This window comes from Metopolophium dirhodum, chromosome 1, assembly GCF_019925205.1.
Source record: "Metopolophium dirhodum isolate CAU chromosome 1, ASM1992520v1, whole genome shotgun sequence".
Lineage (NCBI taxonomy): Eukaryota > Metazoa > Arthropoda > Insecta > Hemiptera > Aphididae > Metopolophium > Metopolophium dirhodum.
The window spans coordinates 73,357,923-73,383,084 of record NC_083560.1 but is presented as its reverse complement, the minus strand read 5'-3'; the positions used below and the strand labels follow the sequence as shown (position 1 = coordinate 73,383,084).

Below are 25,162 nucleotides of genomic sequence, written 5' to 3'. Positions count from 1 at the left end.
TGTATAGGATTACAATGACGTAACTCTACTAATAGGTACTAACAAAATAACTAATATTAGTAATTACTTAAAATCACATTTAAAATTTACAACATTTTTGTTTATAATTAAAGAAAAAAATGTAATTAATAAAATAAAAACTCCTTGCTCGCTCCTCTTGACTTTGGCAACCTCCAAGGTATTTTATCTAAAATTCTTTTTATAATTCAATACTCATAGGTATTTATGCTTGATAGTAGTTTTTTCTATGGAATTTATTATAAAACAATGCTTTATATTATAATAGGTAAAAAGATCCGTCTTGTGTATAGAAAAGTTTTAAAATTGATTTAAAAGAAGAAAATTACATTGGATAGTTTTATTGGATATTTTTAACTATACGTTTGAAGAAACTAAACATTTAAATCAAATAGACTTGTTTTATAGAATACATATTATTTAGAAATTACTTCAACATTTTACAAATTTTTCTTACAACAGTTTCTATTCCAATATTGAACAGACATAATACACTAACAATTATTACAATTTAAAATTAATGCATTCTATAAATTAACAACAAAAATACAAAATAAATATACATTTGAGTACTTACTATTTATTGACATTTAAAACCTTTTCTTATTATCCAAACCAGTGGCGTCCGCAGGGGGGGGGGGGGCTAAAAAGCTGAAGCCCCCTCCCATTGCTCGTATTACTTTAAAAAAAAATATATTTATCAAGTTTCAACTGTCAACTATAGTGAGCAAGACGTAAATTTCATATATGTCTTACTAGAATGAATTCATTTTTGAAAAAACATTGTATTTGCACACCAATGTTCATAAATTATCTGTAATTTTTCGATAAAAGTATGAACTACTTGTATGGAAGATCTTGTATTAAATTGTCTAGCCTTAGCTATACAAATTTAATATTTTATAAGTTTAGTACTTCAAATTAATTGCGGTTTTGACGAAATTTGAACTTTAAATCCTTATAAAAAATAACCATATGATGTCTATGTATCGTTAATATTTTAGATATAATAAAAACTTACGTATTACATTTTTAAGCTTTTTGACCGGATAAATAATTTTTTATTGAAATTTAAAGAAAAAAAAATTAAATTAATCAAATACAATTCAAGTGAGGATGGTATAACCAAGCTGGTTAAAATTATTTTAATAAATTTTCATTTTTTTTCTCCAATTATTTTAAAAAGTACTGAACATTTCTTTTATCAGAAAAGTTGAAAAGTTACAAACATTTTAAAATACCTCAAATAAACGTCTGAAATTATTAGATTGGACAAAAAAAAAAATTTTAACTAATTTTAAAGCCCCCCCCCCATTAAAAAATCCTGCGTACGCCAATGATCCAAACAATATTTTTACGTTATTTTCCAATAAAAATATTACAATTAAATTACAATAATATTATAATGTATTAATCAAGTTGTGAAATATCTATGATAAAACATAGCATGCGGGGATAATAAATGAAAGAACAATTCCCACCTTCTGCAGTTATAGCAATTCAAATAGGAAAAAAAACATTATCTTGGTACCTACATTAAAATTAATTAAGTATATATACATTTACCAATACAATTACCTAATCTAAATAACTAAATAAGTTAGTCAATTTCAGTATTTTCATAGTTCAGATGATGATTACATATTTTAAAATATGTAAAAATTTACCTAACAATAAAACAAACATTTTCGGTACACACTTCGCAACATTACTTTCTCGTGCAGTGTTCTTCGAGAAATTAGCTTATCATTTTATACTTTTTTCTAGCTCATATAGGAATATACTCATATTACATACAGGGTAGAAATAAAGGTAAGTCTCATATTTGAGATAATCGCATTGGCAAGGCTGGGCATTAACGAGTTAAAAGTTAAAATTAAGTTAAGACGTTAAGTTAATTTTAATCAAGTTAATTAACTCGTTAATTGTTTTTCAAATTAACTTTTAATTTAATAAGTTACTTTTTTTCAAGATTAACGTGTTAACTTCAAGTTAATTTTATTTCAAAAGTATCTAAATTAAGTTAATTTTCGTCCAAAGAAAAATACAAATTTTCGAATGAGTTTTTACTTTGATGTATCATTTTAAATTTCCCCAGTAATTTTCTTAAGCGTAAATAAAAACTATCTAACAAACCATATTTTGTGTCTAGAGTTTTTATTTTGCAAATTAGTAAATTTTAAATTTACACTAAGTTACGTTACTTTTTTTTCAAAGTTAACTTTTAACTTAACGAGTTAACGAAAAAAAATACGAGTAACTTTTAACTTAACTTTATTATTTTAAAATAACTTAACTTAACGAGTTAAAAAAAATCGTTAACTTGCCCAGCCTTACATATAGGTTAGGTTAACTAACCTATAGGTATATATTATGGCTATTATGCCTCGTTAAACAATAATACTTTTCAAGCTTTCAAGACTTATGAATATTATGATAGTTAAAAATACTACTACATTGGGTTCAAAATTAAAATATGATTTGATATATAAAATCATTTTACCACCGCTATAGTGCTTGATGGTGCTTGGTGGTATCAAATTTGATAAAAACAATGTTAAAAAACTTAAAGTTATAAATAAAGAAAAATCATTTTATTTTCCTAACTTTAAAAAATTTTACCTTATTATTACAAAATTTACCTTAAAATGATATAACTATGAATCACTATTTTTTTTTATTAGCAACACCGAGCACCATGATGGTGGTTAAATGATTTTTTTTATTGTTTTTGATTGATTATGTTTACGTCATTAACGTACATTAAAACAGCAAAAGCGGCTGATTCTTTAGCTTGAGCAATGGTCAATCCAAAACGAACAAACACCATACCATAAATTATGTTTATTTTTGCCACATTTCCAACGTTTGAAAAAAAAATGTTACTTAACTATAGTTAAGATATCAGATTTTAGTTTTAGTTAATTTCATACCGGGAATTTGTTCACGTACGAAGTACGTTAAGCTCAAATCTTATTTTACTGCGATTGTGTTCAACATATCAACGGCTGAAATATTTTCAAATGAATCAAATTCCTGCATATACATAATCAAAAAAAAAAAATTGTACAATATTGTTAATAACTTCTATATAGTCAAATATACATTACAATATAATACTTTTAGATTTTTTAGACAAGGATTATTGTGTAATCGACCAAATAACTCTCTGACAATTTTCAGAATGCCAGGTGAAGTAGAAATCTCCAATGTCTTTTTGTTATCGAAATTTATCCATGGAATTTTGTGTTTACAGTGCTGCAGAATGTTATCGATTTCGTCTTTGGACAAATTTATTATTTGTTCGTACATTTTTTTAGCCGCTTCGTTTTTAACAACATTTTTCTTTCTACCTTAGCCTGTTAAGAAATATTATCGAAGTTTTCATATAAAAAAAAAAACTATAAACAACTATTACTTTAAAATGTATTACCTATGGATTTGTAAATCATCGTGGAGCATATCGCTGTATGTAAAACCGTATGGCAGTATCTACCTGGTACCATGTCCATATTGATAAAATAATCGTATTTTGGAAAATCCCACTTAAGAATTAGGCACAGGATTTGTATATTATTGATATACCGGTTGTCTATAACCGTCTTTATATTCATACATGATGGCTTTTTGCAGTTTTCCCTGAAAACGAATAGAACATAAAAACTGCAGTTTACAACATTTGTCTGTTTGTATTTTACATATAAAATTAAAATACTTACTTTTTTTTGTTAGTTGAATATCCCGCGTTATCATATTTTGTGGACGTCGTGGGGTCCATTTTAAATGACATAGCACAAAAAAGCTTGATTACAGAAATCAATGATCAATCTGTTTTTTCTATCCAATTGGCAATTGCATATCCTAAAAAATCAATAAACATAAAAAAAATCACTTAGTAATAGATACGTTAAATTTTAATTCAAAAACAAATCATTGCATATGAAAATAGCTTAAAATATGAATCTATATATTTTAAAAATATCAATAAAATATAACAGACTTGAATGTAGGTACCACGAAGACTTGACAAATAAAATAGGTACCTAACTTTTGTTCTGATCAATATTTTTAATTTTTTTTAAATTTATAATTGATTTGTTTTTATGTTACAATAATACACGTGTAATATAACATTTTTTTATTATTATTTTTTAATGAAAATAGAAAACATATCTAGTGTTACGTACACCCGCTTACAGGAGACGGTGCCAGGAATATATGATGGTAGTTGTAATAATTATTGATAATTTTTGTTGTAAAATTGTTGTTTTGTTAAATGTGCAAGATAAATGTCACAAGACCCTTTGAATTTATACTGTTTAGACTATTTAAATCAACGAAGATCGCCGGTACGTTAGAAAATAAGCGATTTCTTGAATACTTTCTAAGTCCTGAAAAACGTCGTTAACTGAAATAATCCAAGTCAAAAGAAAGAGTGATTCTTCAGACGTCTATTATTTTTTTAATTATTTTTGTCTAGTAAATTGTAATATGAATATTCAATGAAAATTGCAAGTAGGTACCTGCAGTTTTCGTTTTTGAAGAATCACAACAAAAAATAAAAACTGATTGTCAGTAATTTATTTTAAAATAAAATTTCTCATTTCTCCTTACATTAGACTCCCCAAAGTACCAACAAGATACAATTTTCCATCATAAGAAACCACCCCAAAGTTGAAAATCTTATAATATTTTTACTGTACCAAAGATGATGATCAGAATTTGGATTTAAAGGCAAATTAATTTTTTTTTATAAACAAATCCTATAGGATAAAAATAAAATAATAATTTTATATAAAATTGTGTTTCATTTCATTTCAATGCGAATTGGTAAACATTATGTTGTTTTATTAGCCTTTTTTTATATGTTGTGTTAATTTATCAATTATTCACAATAATTATCTTATGCGTATTTACGGTAAAAATCGATAAGAGTTTTATGAAGACGAAATTGTGGACTTATTGTGTTTAAAAATACATGTTAATTAATATAGAAATCACTCACATACGTACGATAATCGATAGAACATTTATCAACGCTTATTTTTTTAACGTTTATCAAAGAACCTATACTACTAATATATTAAAATGTGTTCTTGTTGGATAGATTGTTTGTCAGACTACATTCGTCGACCATAAATCTGTATCGTTTTACCGCGTTGTTCTTATTTTGTCAAATATTCGTTTAACGTTAATTTTCTAAGTATAAAAATATTTGAAGACCAAACCTTCAACGCTCAACCAAAAAAGTTTGTCAAAGTACATAGTTGTAAATTTTTTTTTAAAACACAAGTTGGATAATTGGTTTAAACCTATTTCATTTTTTGTACATTTTTTTATGTGCTTTTTACCATTTTTTTTTACATTTTAAGTGCTCTGTTTTATTATTTTTATTACCTTAAAATCCAAACCACGGTTTAATGACAAACACACATTGTAAAACCACTACTATTCATCGCTTCTCTCAGAATCTATTATAAGAAAATATTAAAAATGTATCTTCTTTGAAAAACACTATGTTGATGGATATTAAAGAAAGATTTTAAGTAAAAAAAAAAAAAAAATACATTTTAACAGAAATTAAAAATTCAATAACTGCACTAATACAATGATAAATGCATTACAATTTAAAAAACTGAGTGAAATGAAATATTTATAAAATATAAAATTGTACATTAGTAGGCACCATTTTTTTTAGTAAAAAAACATATTTTTATACCTATTCATATTTTGTTTAAACAATTTAGTTAGTCTTTATGGTCCTTTAGACCCTAATTTGAAGCAGCCTTTGTGAAGAATATTAGGGCGTGCGGCTGCATATCCTGCAAGCTCTGTGATTCCGCCTATGTTGCGGTAGGTACCTATTCCATCTTTGAATGTGTGTTTTTATTCATAATAGACAAGATATACTTTTCTTTATGAAAAATACCTCATCTTATATTTATAAATTACCCTTGATCAAGGCTGGGCAAGTTAATGATTTTTTTTAACTCAGTTAAGTTAAGTTAATATGCACCAATAACAAAAAGTTAAAAGTTAAGAGTTAATTTAACTCTAGGTTAACTCAATTAAGTTAAAAGTTAATACACACTTTTTGTTAACTTTTTATTAAGTTAAAAAAAAGTTAATTTGTTTATACAACGCTAGCTTACTTAATTTTTTTCCACCCCATAATTAAATTGTAGGATATAGTGTAAATACTTCATACAGTATTTCCATATAAGTTAGATTCGAATGATATACATTTTAAACTTTAAACAATTTACGATACATATTTTTTGACATGAAAACGAAATAGGCTGGAACAGTGAAATATTATAAAATTAAAAACAAAATAAATTAACTTCACTTACTTCTTAAAATGAAAAATTAACTCGTTAATTTCACGTTAATTAAGAAAGAAATTTAGTAAGTTAACAGTTAAGTTAATGAAAAGCCAAAAGTAACTAGAAAATTAACTTTTTAACTTAACTTTAACTTTTTAACAAGTTAATGCCCACCTTTGCCCTTGATTATAAATGATTAATGTTTAAAAGACATAGATTTTAAGTGATTTCAATTTTTGATCGATTATAATTTCAATGAAAAAACTACTATATTTAACTGTTTTTTTTTTAAATGATAAATATTATTTTAAAGCACACATTTAACTATAAATCATGAATATTAATCGAGTTTTCAATTGGGTGCCGTACCCGTATGTTACTAACGCATAGTATATCAAAATGTACGTCCGGCAGTTGCTACTTTAAATTGTTAGCTTGATTTATATTAATTTATTGACCTACAATCAAACTTAAAAGTATGAACATTATTATCTGTGTTCTTCTGTTGGTTTCTCTGTGATATTTTAATAATGATTTATGAGCATTTTCAAATATAATATTTTACCATAAAAAACAACGAGACAACCCAGATAATGTTCATACTTTTAAGTTTGACTAAAGGTCAATTCACTCTAATATTTAAGCTAACAACACAAAATTAGAACTGCTGGTCGCTGTACATACATTTTACTATTTTAGCATGACATTATGCGTTAGTATAAAACAGAGATAAAAAATGCGATAACGACGTCCTCTTAATAGTTGATTTGTTTTCTTTATGTTTTAATATTTACACACAAAATATCGAATTTATTGTTCGTTGGACCAATTACCAATACTATAATTTAAGTCATTACACATTATTCATTCAAATACACTTTCTGCATACTTTAATTATGAAACTGAAAGACAAAAACGTCTATTTATGATACAGTTGTGTTATTGTACATTTGTACTTACTTATTTTTAATCTTTATTCATAAAGTCGTATTTTAAATAAACAATTGTTTTAATATTTATATTAAGTTTTAACAAATGTGAAAAAATATTTGAACAAATATTATGATGGCTGGTATCATTATTCAAAACAAAATAAGACACAATGCAAAAGTGACTTAAAAATTAAAAATATTGCAAAATATACTATGACTTATAGTATCCGCGCGGTTAATCTATTAATATTTATTCCGTGAAATTGTTTTCGTATATTCATTAAAAATATAATATTTATTATTATTATTTATTGAAAACACAACTTACGCTATGCGATGACTACGACAGCGGTTAACGGATAACTAAAACAGTAAAACCATATACCTATACGGCTATACATCACTAGTCACTATATATCAGTTTACACTAACTGTATGGATTATCGATTATCGTACCTATCTTTATCTTTATAATATTGACTGGTAGGTACATAAATATATATGAAGTCTATAGTTGGCTTTCGTGCCGATAACGAGTAACAACAAATAACAGTGTTTATCACACGAAATTACTGAATAACGGCGAGTCGCGACCAAATATGGCTGGTAAGTTAGATTAGGTATTATTATTAAGTACCTACCTATAATTTCAAAAATAGTAGATTAAAATATTAAAATAAAAATATTTAAAGGGGATCTGGAGGTTAGGTTAGAGTGTATTTAATTTAGAGATGTATTTGGTTGAAGCTCATACGCTTAATATTTGTAAGATGATTTCTACTATATGTGTATGTGTGTGTGTGATTTTATTCTACTACAAGATATTGCAAGGCTGGGCATTAACGAGTTAAAAAGTTAAAGTTAAGTTAAAAAGTTAATTTTATTTTAACTTTTTAACTTAACTAGTTACTTTTGGCTTTTCATTAATTTAACTGTTAACTTACTAAATTTCTTTCTTAATTAACGTGATATTAACGAGTTAATTTTTCATTTTATAAGAAGTAAGTTAAGTTAATTTATTTTGTTTTTAATTTTATAATATTTCACTATTTCAGTCTATTTCGTTTTCATGTCAAAAAATATGTATCGTAAATTGTTTAAAGTTAAAAATGTGTATCATTCGAATCTAACTTATATGGAAGTACTGTATGAAGTATCAACACTATATCCTAAAATTTAGTTTTGGGTTGGAAAAAAATTAAGTACGCTAGCGTTGTATAAAAAAATTAACTTTTTTTTAACTTAATAAAAAGTTAACAAAAAGTGTGTATTAACTTTTAACTTAACTGAGTTAACCTATAGTTAAATTAACTTTTAACTTTTAACTTTTTGTTATTGGTGCATATTAACTTAACTTACCTGAGTTAAAAAAAATCATTAACTTGCCCAGCCTTGAGATATTGTTATATTTGTGATGTGACTTAGAGCTATACCTTTTAACTTAAACACTTACAAATGTGGTGTCACTTACCTTGACTGTAACGTCTATGTATTCTCTTTTGCTCTTGGTGTCTCTGAAGTTGTCTCGGTTGATCGTGATTCGATACGCGTTATTATTGCAATATTAAATTAACTATATACGAATTACCTCTACAATTGTACGTGTGATCTCTTATGTGATCTAAGATTTATTACGTGATGTTGTTTGTAGTGACTTATCGTTATTCGATGTACACAATACCTCAATATGTATTTATAAAAACACGCATGTAATGTTTAACAGTCGTGGATGCAATTTTAGGATGTTTGTTAAGTATGTGAATGTTATATAGTATGTTCAGAATGCAGATACGTCAAAGAATTCCCTCGCATACGTATTCTTTCAAATACTATCGAACGATATATTCTAATAATATTGTATTGTAAATATACTATAAATCAAACACACAAGATAAACGAGTTTTTGAATTGTGTTCTTTCGAGGAAGTAATGTAAATAGGTATTGTGTATATCATAGAAAGATTTTACATAGGCAGACCAAATTTAAGCTAAGGAATTTTAAACCAATAAGACCATATGTGGTATATTAAATTAACGCAATATTTAAATTCAATTTTGAATAATAAATAACGAACGATAGAATGTTATTCGCTTGAGAAAGATAGAATGAAAATGTGTGTATGTCTTCGATGTTGAATGGCGTAGGTCTTGCGTACTGCTCCGATTCTGACGATGCACTGGCAGTCGTAGGGAAGCATTGTGCCCGGAGAGGTACACACTGCTCTGCTTGTGGAGATGGACTGGTCTTTGTAGTTATATAACCATTTTCTGTCCCCTCTTATATTTGGATATTAAATAATAGTTCTATTTTGAAATTGCGTTCTGATAATCTGCATCCGTTTGCGATTATTACTTTGGGTATTTTCCTTTGACGTGGCTGTGAGATGCCAATCGTTCTTTTTATTGCTTTGTTTTGACGATGTGATCATAGGTATTGCATTCCTTCTTCGTGGTCTGGATTTATGTAATTATATTGATTTAAGTTATAGAAATAAATCATTTTATGTGTTTATTAACGTAGAAGTTAGACATATAATATATTACATTTGTATTATTAATTTTCTCCTGGAACCCTAATACCTAACAATAGTTAAATTCAATTGAGCACTCGTGATAAGGTAAAATTAGGTAAGATTGCCTAATATGTATAACAAATGATCAGATTTTTTTTATCGCAGGCACTACGAAAATATTATGACATATTATATAGAAAAATTAACATATTGTAGTTAATTTGCCTATCCATATCGCCGTGTATTGAAAATTGTATTATTGAAAGTGAAAAACTTTATAAAAATAAATACTTACTGGGGTCTGAGAAACCGTTAAATTAATTCCTAAATGGTACTGGGTTAAAAAATTATTTGCGTACTTTTAATTGCGCGTTTAGTTATGTTGGTATTTATTAGGAAATATAACGTTTTATTAATAAATTAATAATTTAATTTATATTAATGGTGGAAAGAAAACGTTTTGTGATAAACCGTTGGTTCATATTATACAATATACCTACCAACTATAATCACAAAATATACTATCATTGTCATATTTATAGAAAAATAATTTTATTTCATATGATTTTTACATTTGTTAAAACTTAAACTCACTTTAAATCAGTCTACTATTTGTAAGACTTAAACTTATAAATTATAGGTACACTATATTATTATTATACCTTAAACTATTAGTTATGAATTTATAAAAATGAAAAATATAGTCACAATACACATACTTAGGTATTATTGTCGTTAAAATTCAGAACATTTTTATTTGAAAAAAAAAGATAAAAATACAAATCTATGTACCAAAAACATTATTTGAAAACATTTAAATATTGTATTTAAGTAGCGCTATCTATTTTACATTTTAATCGAAGGCTTACCCATTGTAAAAAAAGCATACCAGTCACTATACACATTACACTATACACATTATAAGATAATAATTGTATTTGGTTACTCTTATTTTATAAAAAAAAAACATTGCCCCCAAGGCCAATATTATTAAAATAATTAAACAAAAATAAATTATAATGTTTTAAATGACGAATCCAGAATAAATTGAGTATGGACGAAATTAATGGTACCTAAATTATATCAGTGTTTATTAGGTGTGAAGAACTGGAATTAAGATTAGTCTGGTAAATTTTGGTCCAGAGAATGTATAATTGAATAAGTGTCTTCCATAGTTTAAACTTTATAAAAAACCATTAATCAACCACAGTCAAAATTTAAAAAATCTAACCAAGGGGACTTTTTATTTTATATAATTGTTAAAATTATGAAATTATTATTGATACTGTTAATTTTCATATTAATTCATAATAATATATACAATTATTTTGTTTTGGGAAATACTCAGCACGTTGTTAGCGTGAATTTGCACGACCAAATTTTGAATTAGTTATGAGGAGGGGTTGGATAGATATGCGTTCTTCATCTCACGATTTTTGAAATTACGTGGTGTGTACATTTCATCAATACCCAATAGGTGTTTAATAGTCGTTCAGTCACCAAGACACTATATTTGGTATACCCGTATACCTGTATAATAGCCAGGTGATATGAATAAAAATTTGGAGGTATTATCGATATGGGTGATTCGCGTGTGCTTCATTATTTACATTAATATTATATAATGTCTATTTTTATTGTTATACATTGAACCCTAATTACTGTCTTAATGTGATAAATAACAGATTGACGATTTTATTATAATGTTAAAATAAAAAAATTTTAAAATAAAAATGTACTATTAATTATTATTGCACGTATGTAATGTATACTACAATATGACGAAGGAATACAAAAACAAAAACGCTGATCGATAAATAAGGACGAGTAATGAACTACGCGCATAAATACGTAAGTACATAATAGTATTATGTTATTCGTTTGCGCCAAAGCGACGTACTTATTATAATATATGATTATAATAATATATGTTCTTCTCTGCTATATATTATACTCGGCGGACACGACCGGCATTTGACACAAAAGACATAATGTCATTATATATAAGTATAAGTACACACACTACACACACACACACACACACACACACACACACACACACAAACAATAATATCATATCGATCCGCCGCTAGGATAGGACTCGATGATAAACCGGCGGAGGCGGCGGCGGCAACATGAATCAGTTGCTACGGGAAACAGGCGCGACTATCGGTATAATAGCGCAGATGCGAAACTGCGCCCCCGCAGGACGGCCGAAATAATATTATTATTCGTTTATTATTCTTTGATAACCCGCAGCGGTTTGATACACACGCGCAGCAATAATACAATATTATACGCGACGATCGCAATTCCGTATTTCACGCGGCCTCGCCACCGACTGCTGCAGATTGTCCGCAGTGCGTATTATTCATTTTTTTTTTTTTCAATGTAAATAAACAGTTTTTTGCACATAATATATTAAATTATATAGAAGTACTTATTGTCATCATCATTATCATTATTGTGTTATTATTATTATTATTATTATAGGCCAGCCGATTTGCCACTCGCCGCCGCCACCGACGTGCCATTATTATAGACCGTTGTAACTAGCACACGGTAATAAATACACACCATCGTTGCAGGTAAATTTGCCGCTACGGCGCCTGACACCGTTGTCGTACATATTATAATATTATTATGCCTTGTATAGTAAAATAATATTGTGTAGGTTATACCACTTATACCTACGCTATTTTTGGTACCGTGGTGCGTATAATATATTATATATTATATCGTAGGCGCACAACGGGGAGGCTGGGAGCTGTAAAGTCACGTAGGTACTGCACAATATGTGTATCGTCAGAGGCCCATCACGAGGGGATGGGGGGGGGGGGGGCAAAATAGGCACTTTATAGATGATTTTAGGGAGTGGCAATTTTTTGAAGACTCGCGCATTGATCAATATTAGGAGGTTAAAAATACTGAGCTTAAAAAAAAATATTACAAGTAAAACTAATTGTTTTTATCGATTTTTATTTGATTAAATTATTATGTCCTCGGCCGTAATGAATAAATACAACCGTTTGTACGCTTAAAAGTTAAAAAAAAATGATCTAGTTAAAATATAATTATTAATATTTTATGTTTAATTGTTGTGAATAAATAACAGCAATTACTAATTATTAATTAACATAGATTTTTTTTATTTAATATATTATATATATATATATTGAAATTGATTTAAGTTCAGAGTGAAAATGTTTATTTTACTTTATAATTTGTAGATAAATAAAGAATATAACGTGTTAATGTTTCATGACAAGAAAATATTTCTTATAATATCTAAAACGTATAAGTACTGCAGTCTGCCATACATAAAAACAATTCACAAAATAATGGATAATTCCTAGCATTGCGAGAACAAAGTTTTCACAGTGCTAAACTATTTTAAAGACACTTTAACTGTGACCTCGAACTCTATGGGGTGGCAAATAGTTTTGCCTCCGTTCACACGCTGATCCTTAATGCGCAGCTGTGTCACGTTCACAAGATTGGAAATAATCGAAGGAGTACCCCCCACCCACCACCATCGACCCACCAACCACCGCCCTACATTGAAGTGTGCGCCTATGGTATATTTATTACAATATTATATGTATTAGTAATGTTTTGCTTCGGTTGGATTGTATCATTCAGTATCTACGACAATATTAGATTTCATAGATGGTTCATTAGTATAGAAATAGTGTGCTTCACACGATTTTTTACGTCTACGTACACTATACAGTCTACAGACGTAGCTGGTATAATATTACTTATCTACTATTAAGTATTAACTAATATATTTTTGTATTTATAAATAAGCAGCGTACGGTGGGATGTCGATAACCTGTCACTATATCGTTAAAACCAAAAATGTATAATGCAACTAAATTCATACATATTTTATCCATTATTTACAGAAATACCTAAATTTAATTTCCATGTCTATTGTCCTTTTTATTACCTTAAAGTGTTAGTGTTTTTTTTTTTTTTTTAACAAGATTTATTTCAGTTTGTGCGTATTGAGGGAAAGTTTAGGGTTAGTGGCGTATTTAAAATTGTTTTACCTACTCTAGTTATAACTTTTGTTACAATTTGTTTAAAATACCTATTTTATACATGAAATTCCGACAGTTTTCTCGTAATACTGTTATTAGTTATTACCACCATTACTAGAAAAAACCTATTTTGTTGAACATAATAAACAAAATCATTCAATTGCGTGATGAACTGGTGTTGGATGCATAAACATAAATTATTACACCATTAACCTTTTAAAAAATAAGTATACTATATAAGTATAACTATAATAATTTTCATCCAATATACTTGGACATAGGTCCCTATTTTAAATCCATGATTTAATTTTTAATATATTCACACAAAATATGTACAACACGAGTACCTACAAATAAATTATAATTGAATTTCTACTTATGACTAATGACTTGCTTATTGGTTCTTTTTCTTTTAGTTATAAAAGTATGTTAGGACAAATGTGCCATTTTAATAAAATTTGCTACATAAACTCTTAAAAAGTACTACCTGAGGAAATCATCTCCATACTCCTTAAGTCCTTCTATATGCGCCACTGCAATGTATGTGTGTATTACGGTTGTGACGTCTTGTGGTCCTAAACTTAATACAATATTCACCATTTTGGTAAATTTGAATAATTATCGACGTCTTACTGTATTTGCAGTTTGTTGTTAATTAGTTTTACTAAAATATGCTCAAATACTGTACAATAAAATGCACGTACTTATAATTTTTATTCGTTACCTAGTAGTTTGGTAGAACAAAATTATTTTTATTTCACGCAATATTATAGAAACGAATAAAAATAAAAAACGAAATAATATTATAACGTAATACCTATTCTGTATATATATAATTATCTCACTGAAACAAGATAAAAAATAATAAAACTATAGTTCTCTATACGGCTATATGTAAATTAGTAATAGGAAATAGTAAGTTAAATTCCTATTATTTGTGTTGGTAAATAAGCCTATTTTACATTTTGTCCCCGGAAGTTCAATTAAAATATTAAAACGGGATCTTAGCTATTATTTCCATATTATCTGTATTGATTATACGAAACAACGATTATCCGATGTTTAAATTTCTTAAATCATAATTTTAATCATGAATAAAAATAATAATGGAGACATAGGTATTGACAATATTGTGAATACATTTAAAAAAATCAATAGATTTTTAATTAAGACATTTAAAAAGATATTAAAAATTGAAAATAATAATAGTAGAAGTATAAATAGGTAGGTGCCCACAATATTAAAAACACAATTTTAGTAATCAATAATTATAATTTATATTCCATAATATTATGAACTAAACCCTAGTTTTTTTGTACTTCTAACATAATAATATAAATTTGCCTATAAAAAGATTTTAGTACTTAAAGGCTACATTATAAAATAAATAATAGTATAGGTACCTATTAAGACGTTTTTATAGAAAAGTCATTACTGTACAACTAAATGGTTATAGGTATCATAGGTGTAAATGCGAAATGGTTGAAGTCATATGCTCATAAAGTAGGTATATTTAATACATTTTTGTATGTACCTAGTAGGTATCTTAGTAGCTATCTACCTAGATGTGTAACTATTTTAAACTAACTGAATATGAGAAGTATCTATGACATAGATAAATAACACATTTAATAGGTATCATAAAATTGGAGGTTAAATAAAGATTATATAAGTATAGGTACCTACTAAAATACCTATACAGATTACAAACATACAGTAATTTGCGATTTCATCGAGTAATTCTATAATATGTAATGGGTAAACTTATCATATTCACTAAAATTTTCTTAACATAATCTGCTTAATATATCGCTATAAAACAAAAATATTGACTATTGACTTAATAGGTACTATTGTACTAAAATATTTGATGACGTAAAATATAACTATTTTAAATTGAAAAAATTAAATTATAAAAATAAATATAGATAACTCATATACTTAATTAATCTTTAGATTAAAAATTATATTTACTTTACACTTGTATGCCTATAGGCTATAAGTACCTAAGTACTGTTATGTGTCACTTGATGGGCGCAAATTGTATATTGATAGAAAATAATACTATGTGCAATCATAATACCGGGTGACGATCTAACTCTACCTGAATACAATATAATTTCAATTAATAGTTAATAGGTTTGCTACGATATACACAATGTACATAGTGCTGTATGATTCCAAATGATAATAAATTTGGATTTTATATTAAACCTTTAGTCTTTTAAATTTTTTAAACATCCTTTTAATATATGGGTATATGAGGTATATCTAATACATTTTAGCGATTTTTTACTATAATATGTAAATTCTAAAGAGATACATTATAATAAAATGTACTCGTGATTGTATAGGCTGTTTAGTATTTTGTAGTAGGTAATAGGTATACCTATTGTTACAATAAAAGGGATTCAGTATATGATTTATTTGTTGGTAAGAAATCTATTGCATATAGCGGTGAATGCCAGTTAAAAATGTTTTAAGAAAGAATCAATTTAGTATAGTTATTAGTTTAGTTTTAACATATTTTTTTATTTTTTTTCATACCTGTAGTGGTAAAATATTATATCTTTTATTTTTACTGCAGTACATTCACATTAATACATAATACAGGATTCGTCAATTTTGAATATATTTTAAATTTAACAGTTATTAGAAGTGAACAATATATTATCATGTATTACATTTCAGGTAGAGTTAACAATTATACATAAGGTACATAAATAAAAATAAAAATAATATTATTAAAGTAAAAAGAATATTGTACAAAAATAAAAAACTTTTATTTATCCATACGACTATATAGTTATACAATTTTGGTATAGTATTTGAGTTTTGTTAATATTTGTATCGCATTTTATCACGTTAGTTTTAAATCAATGTTAAAATATCAAATATATCAAAAATAGGTAGGTATAGGTGTACAACAAAACATTAATAATAAACGGGAATTTTTAAGTAGTTTGTTTGTAAATATTTAAGATGTCATGTATATATCTTTATGTCTAGAACCTATAAATCACAGTGATAATATACCTATACGTAAGACACGTGAATATAAATTATAATAGGTATAATCACTCATTTCTTTGATCACAAATAAATAAAATGTTTGATTAAATATAATGGTTATTAATGTAATGATTACATTTTAAATAGTGATACATTGTATTATATTATTGTATGTAAGACAGTACTGTCACTGGACCGTTAGCCATGCCGGGTATTGTATCCAAGTCCCATAGAGCGGCTGGGGACAAAAACGTCGTCACTCATGTGTTCCGCAGAGTAAGGATTTCATTGGCACGAGAACCATCTAACCTATCCAATGAGGAGGTCATGCATCATCCCGAAATGTATAGATTAATGACTTTCCTTGAGAGTATGCCGGTAGAAGAGCGAATTCTTGAGTTTTCTGCACCATCTCTTGAAGAAGAACAAGAATACCTAGCAGAAAAAAGAATTCGTGAAACTGAAGAAGCTCGTAGAGTCCGCGAAACAGAAGAAGATCGCAAGAATTACATGAACCGGTTCTTTCGTTAAGATATTAAATCATAAAAGTAAGTTTGGTCAATAATGTTAAAAAATTACATTTATAATAAATACATAATATTAGCCATTAGGTATGTTTAGAGAGGTATACTGCCCCGTCCTAAGAAAAAAACGCAGTAAATCGAAAAAAAAAAATTAGATAATACTGTATTACGTTTAATATTATAGTTTTACATGTTTTTCCTAAACAAAAATGCCATAACTATGATTATTTATCCAGAATTTTATGTTCATAAAAAAACAATATTGCCGCAATAGTAATAAAATATAATCGGTGCTTAGCAAAAACGCCGTAACCACAGTTTGCTTAGAAAGATTGTCGTAAGTTTTGTTTAAATTACAACGTTTTTACTTATAAATTCCGCAGAATCTATATTAGCGGCGTTGTTTAGGAAACCGGTTGCCATTAAGCCATATCGCCCGTATCTTATATATATATAGTTTTAAATTACTGATAATGTTTGGAAATATTGATGTCATATTGTCATTATACATCGGACACATATTATTTTTCGTTCAGTCATGGATGTACCTCGTCTCGAATATTTTACGCACAGTTTTAATTTTTGCCGTAATCATAAGCCGTAATCAGAATTATATAATATAGGTAGGGTATTTGTATTTCAATAGAAATTTTTTAAAACATTTTATGTGTTAAAAAATTAAAAATTAATATTTAACAATGTATTTTTATATTTTCAAATAATTTATCAGATGATAAACATGATACAATGTGACGACGAATCTGATTTTTATTGGTAGCTTTTATATTCTGAGTGGAGCGATGAACGTATTGATTTTATAATGAAGTGTGTTTTTTCTTATTAATTCATTTATTTTTTTTATGTCTTAGTGACTGTGTACACTATAATAGTAGTCGATTTTCAACTTCAGTATTTTGTTTGACGGGAAAGTGAATCTAGTTTGTGCACGAGAAAAACAGAATTTTTACTCAAAATCAGTTTTTGGCAAAATCATTTTTGGTTTTTAGTGTAATTCTAAAACAAACGACCATAGTGATAACGTGAAATTTTCACTGAATTGTTTATATTAGCATTTGCTATACATCATAACATTTTCAAAATTAATACAAGACTTCTAATATATTGTTACAATACCAGTTGAAAAATATTAAAAATACATATTATCACAATTTTTTTTTATAAGCATTTAAAATTAAAATTTTTACAAAAAACGTAATTATCACAAAAACGTGCAAATTATTTTGAGTTAGAAATACATAAAAATATTTCCTTTTCAATCTAAGATTATTGAAAATGTAATTCAAGATTTCTTAAAAGTTTTTATACTTTAATTTAAAAAAAAATGTCTATCGGAATGTCAAATTAAATTTTTATGAGCGATCGAAATTAAAATTTTTACAATATTGGATACTCACTCGATTCACATATATACGTAGATACTTGAAATTTACACCATCTGTTTATTTTATCAATTCCTATACTTGATAAAATCTTTAAAACATTTTGATTCTTTTCGAGCTGTTTACGAGCATAATCAACTCTCAATTTTTTTAGTTTTATTTCCTATAAATATGAAATATCAATAAAATTTTATTTGTTGAGTCTAAAAGGGTGGAAATGTAATAGAAGTCTCTTAATTTATTGTTATAATAGCAGTAAAAAAATATGAAAATACATAAACACAGTTTCTTTCATAAACATTTAAAGTTAGTTCAAATTTAAAATTTAAAATTTACATATTATTTAGTAGTTAAAAAATTATAAAATGTTCAACATAGCTAAAGATTAAAAATGTAAAACAAGGTTCCTCGTAAGTAGGTAAATAATTTTATATCTTTATTTTTAAAATAAATATATATTTTTGAAATCGGATGAAGACTTTTGATACACCCTGTACATACTTAGTAATATCATAGGCTGACTAACCATCTTCGCTCAGAATCGTTTTTTGTATACAATGATATTATATAATTGAATTCAAATTTAACATCATCCATTACAGTGATCCAATTGTAACCTACTGTACAGCAAAGCGACACCCACTTGCCCATTTTTTTAAAAGTTGTATTGTATATATAAGGACGTTTAGATATAAATTTATATTTAAAAAAAAATTATTGATCAAAAAATTATTTTAATAAATTAAATTATAGTTTGTATAAATGGTTTTATTATTTTTGAACAAACTGTGCGATTTGTTATAAATTATCATGGTTATTATATAAATGATTTATATTCTATTTAAATTTTAATGTATAAATCGAACCTTCCAACTTAGTACTGTGTAGAAACTAGACATAGGTCTATAAGTAGATACTATTTAAAATCACATAAGGTACTATTATTTAAATAATAATATAACGGAGTAGCGAATCAATCAAAATTATTAAAATGGATTACTGTGAAATAATGAATTACAATTTAGTATACTATTTACCATTTTGTACGTTTGTAAGATGAAAACAACACGGCATGCGGATGTGGCGTCCTCTTAATGGTCTTATGTTCTTTAAGTATTTCAACTATTAAGCTATTAATAAATTGAATCTCATTAAAACACTTTTCAAAATAAGACATATATTAATTGTTCAAGATTCTATATTTTTAAAGTTTTTAGGAAAACTATTGTATTGTTTATGAGCTAGTGAAAATTAAAAACAAATTAAGTATTAACATATAATATTTTAATTAAAAATATTGATGGTTAATTAGATTATTCTAATATTATTATTATAAATGTAAAAATATAATTATTTTCTATACAATTATAAAAATTGATGTTCGATTTGATGTGATTTTTAGATTCCAGCAACGTACCTTCATACCTACTTACCCAGGAGTTATCTACTTCATGAATCATAACTGTATTTTATTTTTGATAATTTAATTAGATACCTAAATATTATAGTATAAACACCATTATCAGGTAATAATTATTAACGATATTGTATTATATTCATACTTTTTTTTCATCAACTATAACTTATAATTAATATAAAATACGTTTGCATACATAGGATATATAGACGTGCAATGTTCTATGTACTGAGCAGATATTCCGGGAAGTAGGAACAATACTCAACTATAATATATTATCAATTTACACCACTTACCTCATAACAATTTCTAACATATTTAACAAACGTTAAGAACGATCACGAATTAAATATATTTATATATCTTATCTATAACCTTACCAATACTATTTATTTGAAATTTTATGCGTTGATTGCGTTGCTATTACTAGGTTTTTCTGATTATGCGAGCAGTATATATTAGCAGTATATTATCGCTTATTAGGTAGGCAATCTACCTGTGAAAGATCGCGGACCCCACGTGGTGCGTACATAAGTGTATAATTTAACTCTATAGTATCAAAAAATGCAAAAAAATTGGTTCACCAAAACCGTGATTCGAACTTGCTACACTCTGTACTAAAATACACAGGCTTTTCACCTTAATAATAATAATAATCTCAAAATCCCTGTTTGAGAACCTCCACTGGTTGGACTTCTTATTTACGATCTGTTTTTCGGCAAAATGTAGCCTATATTCTTTCCCGAGATCTAATCTATCTCTGTACCAAATGTCACTGCAATTGGATGAACGGTTTAGGAATCCATAAAGGACACTTGTAGTCGGGTACAAACATTTTTGTCTTTTATATATTATATAGATAGCTAGATAATAGGTAGACATCTTTTTTTGTTTTATTTTTTTTTTATTATTTACAATCTATATTTAATAATACAATAAGTAAATTTGATAACAAGAGTTTTTTCACATAAGAGAAAATATCCACTGATACACCAGAGTTCAAGTGTATAAAAATGAGAGTTCTTTGTGTTTAGGACATCCTCTGAAGATAACCGTGTGTTCACCACTGCAGAGGGCGACGTTGGTGGTTGATGTTGAGGTTTTTTTAAAGTTTTCATTTAAATGTTCATTACCACATTTAACACATTTGGGAGAGTGGTTGCAGTATTTTTTAGTGTGGCCATAATTTTGACATTTTGATATTGCGCTAATTCTTTTTTGACATGTGGTTCCTTCTACTTTTATTTTTGTCTAACATATAGAATATATGAATATAATTGAATATGTCAAGATTATTGGGTGCAAGTTCTAGGTCTACAAAGAAAAGTTGTACTTTTTGTTTGGTTTGTTTTTAGAGTAAATACATTGTTTATGTTTCTATAACTATGAAACCATGACCTTCTAATTCATCGTTTATGTTTTGTATTTCGGTAGAGTGGTGTAGGTTCCTGACAACGACTCTGAACGTCCTTTACTGTTTAAGTTGATATGTATGATGTTGAGCTTTACGCATTCTTGTAGGAATTTGATAATTACTCTGTAATCTGTATGCATTTGACGTATTGGTGGTTAGTTTTATACCATTTATTGATCTTTTACACATAAATTTATCATCATCACTGAGTAACTCGTTGATTTTATTACAAAGTAGGTCGAAGTTATTTACATCTTTAATAAATATTGGTGGAGACCGATAGTGATGGAGCCTTCAATTATAATTTGTAGAGTTGGATGTATTGGTTGGCGAATTAATATTACTATTTGGCACGCTCTGTACTCGTAATTTTGGAATTATCAGTGGAAGTACTTATGGCTTTTCACGAGGTACCGCTCTAGAGCGATAAGATTATTGTGAATTACTTTGGAATTGTAGATATAACAACAGTTTGGGTGACGACACTAAGTGATCCAACGCCCGAGTAATATTTAACTAAAATTGTCACTAATTTCTCTGTTGTATCGGATTTTGCCTTTCCAATACGGCGTAATGGTAATTGCTGTATTGATGATGTTAAAACGATTTTTTTGGTTTTTAAATGAAGAAAAATTATCGTGATTAATTTATGATATAACGGATTATACGAAGAGCGATGTATTTACGATGTGGCACACACGGCTGTCATCGCGAGACTATAATAAGAGGTATCTAAAAAATATTTAATTAATAATTGCAAAGGAACGTTTTTTAATTTTGTATTAACTTAAGTTAATATTAACACAAAATGTATTAACTTTATCGTAAGCAAAATAACAAACATTTTGGTAAATTTTTTTGAGATATTTTTAATTCAGTTAAAATATAATTTAATAGTCACCGATAAAAATTAAGTCTTATAATGGCCAATGGGTTAATCGGCAACTATTCACAATTTTCTGAAAAATTAGGTACCTACCAGTGGCGGTTTTTGTAGTATTTTTAGGTGAGGCGACTCAATACTCATGTATAATAAGTCCCCCCTTTCATAACAAAAATCTATCAGTAACCAGAGTAATTAATGTTCAATAAAAAGCACGGCAGCACGCGTAAACCAATTTAAACGAAACAACACAGAACAGAACATAAATATAAATTAATATTACAACGGTTTAATTAAGGCTGTCCCGGCTGTAAAAAATTAATAACAACTGGTTATGTGTTGAACTGCGGGCTATCTGACGTCATCGGAATATTGCTGCCGGCTGAAACACCAGCGTGTGTTTACGTAATAAATATTTCGAGCATTTCTAATCAGTTTATCGCTATTTTTGGTAATAAACACGAAATTATACAAAATATAAATATATAATAAATTAATAAATGATAATTCATAATATTCATATTAATAAACTTCGTAAAGAGGATTTTTTTCTCAAATAAAATCATAAATAGGTTAAAAATTACTATAGAAATATGTGCTATCGGTGAGCAAAAAAGTATACTTTTCGAGTATTATTTACTTTAAAATTTTAGGTGAGAATCCGTCTCACTTGCTGCACCTCCAAAACCACCACTGGTACCTACAGGAATATTCCAAAACTGACTTATCTGTATAGTATTCGTTTTCGTATATACCTATTATATTCATTAATTCATAATTTTTGTTTAAATTCCAATCTACACAAAAGTTTTATCTTCTGTAAGAACAATGAGCATACATATTTCACAAAACAATATTTACTCGCGATATAATTATCACGTAATTCGCTAAGAATTTGTACGTTTTTCCACATACTATAACGTGACCCGTCACGTTATTCATTAGCTCTCTCTTTCCTTAGGTTTGGCTTGTCTTTGTTAACAATAAAATGGTCGTATAACTGTATTTAGTATTATCTATATAGCCATCGAAATCATAGATTTGAAAAAAAATAAATGGAAGATAGACGTTATTATTTTAAAAATTAACGTGTTTTAATTAAATGTTCTATTCAAAAATAAATAATAAATATTATTCATGATAATATATTGTTCTATAATATAGGTAGCAGGTATAAGAAAGGATTGAAAAGTCTATAATAGGTACGATGTAAATATCTGTAAAGTATAAAGAAACATTTTTACACATAACTACCTATATAGTTTTATTTCAATATAATATATAGGTAGCAATTATAATTACCTACTAATAACAATAACAATAACATATTATAACAAACAAAATAATATGTATTATAATTTATAATAAATTTTTGTATGTTTTTTTTAATCTTTCATAATATTAAAATTGGATTTAATAAATGCAACAAATTATTGTAGATAAAAATTGTTATGTTTTTATTATTAATTTCTGTGGATATATTTTTTTATCCACGGCCGATTAATAGTAGTTATATATGATGCACTTGAGTTACATACATTGTGTGAAAAAATTAATTTTACCTACGTAGCTCTTTTGGAATGCTGTACCTACCTACCTACTCTTAAAATATATACATATTATATACCTATACAATACTATGAATAATTAATTATTTCATTGAAAAATTAAATAATTCATTATACCTACTCATTAATAGTTAATACTTTAAATAAAAAGTCACATTATACATACCTATATGTACCTACATTATGGCCATATAATAAGTATATTAGTTTAACATCAGTTTAATCTTGAAAAAAATTGCTATTATAATAAATAAATAAATACATAAATGTATGTTATTTATAAGCTAGTATAAGCTACATTGTATTGTGTATTTGTATGCATTGTTGTTTTTTCTATAATAGTGAATCAAATATTCAATAGCAATAATGCTTATAGAAAATAAGTTATTTTTATCTGGTTTGTTGTGTTTAATCTGTTCACCGTCTACTGCAATGTAGATTCAATATTGTAACAAATTTAGTTACATTTAAATTATTACTTTAATGCTATACCTACATGGCTACATACATATTTTACACTATAATTTATGCCCGCGTACGCCTATTTTGCACGTTAAGAACAAGTAAATTTTTCATTGATCGATAGATACAGATATTTAATCTTACGCTTATCTATCTCATTGTTTTGTGATTATCAACCTTTCGAACTTTCGAAGATCGATCTCGACAGTTGACATTTGTACACTATGTATTATATATTAATTATTTCAAGGACGTAAGTTTTCACACATTTTACTTAATTTTCAATCAAATATTTTTTACAGTAAATATACCAACTTGTTTTTAAAGTGTTTGACATTTTTACTTTGTTAACTTCACTTACATAGTCACATAGTAGCAGACTTTTATATCTTCATAAAATAATACAGGTATGAGTTATTTAAATAGGTAGGTATGAAATTCTATTAGGTCATCAATATTTTCTAAACACTTAGATGGCCAAATCGTAAATTAAGTAAAATAAACAATAACACATAAGTATACCTATAGGTGATTGGACAAGGTATTAGAGATAAAAGAAACTCAGCATTTTGAAAAATGTTACTGTTTATACTTTATAGTGAAAAAAAAAATGTTTTATGGAACTTTAGTACAATAGTATGTAACTC

The 25,162-nt window shown here is 26.9% G+C and overlaps 1 protein-coding gene and 1 long non-coding RNA gene across 6 annotated transcripts in view; one reads left to right on the top strand and one right to left on the bottom strand.

Moving 5' to 3' along the window:
* Positions 1 to 2,004: 2,004 nt before the first annotated feature.
* On the bottom strand, positions 2,005 to 10,105 carry LOC132933757 (uncharacterized). 3 transcript variants are annotated; one of them, XR_009662936.1, is made up of 5 exons: positions 8,748 to 10,105; positions 3,738 to 3,879; positions 3,452 to 3,657; positions 3,139 to 3,377; positions 2,005 to 3,054 (listed from the first exon to the last, which is right to left on the bottom strand). It is a non-coding gene; the product is annotated as an uncharacterized LOC132933757 (long non-coding RNA). The 3 variants fall into 3 exon arrangements; XR_009662935.1 differs by having other exon boundaries at positions 2,005 to 3,377; XR_009662937.1 differs by lacking the exon at positions 8,748 to 10,105 and adding an exon at positions 7,605 to 7,623 and having other exon boundaries at positions 2,005 to 3,377.
* A 1,863-nt stretch (positions 10,106 to 11,968) lies between these two features.
* Positions 11,969 to 25,162, top strand: part of LOC132953588 (uncharacterized) — a 30,191-nt gene continuing 16,997 nt past the window's right edge. The window contains exons 1-2 of one of the 3 annotated variants that reach the window (XM_060999882.1): positions 11,969 to 12,149; positions 12,283 to 12,377. Coding sequence is in view for 1 of the 3 variants with exons in the window: in XM_060998875.1 (XP_060854858.1) it covers positions 22,290 to 22,330 (41 nt within the window). In the remaining 2 variants the exon portion in view is untranslated. Of the gene's footprint in view, positions 12,181 to 12,282; positions 12,378 to 20,179; positions 22,331 to 25,162 lie in introns of those variants that run through there. The other 2 variants (XM_061000494.1, XM_060998875.1) reach the window with 2 other exon arrangements.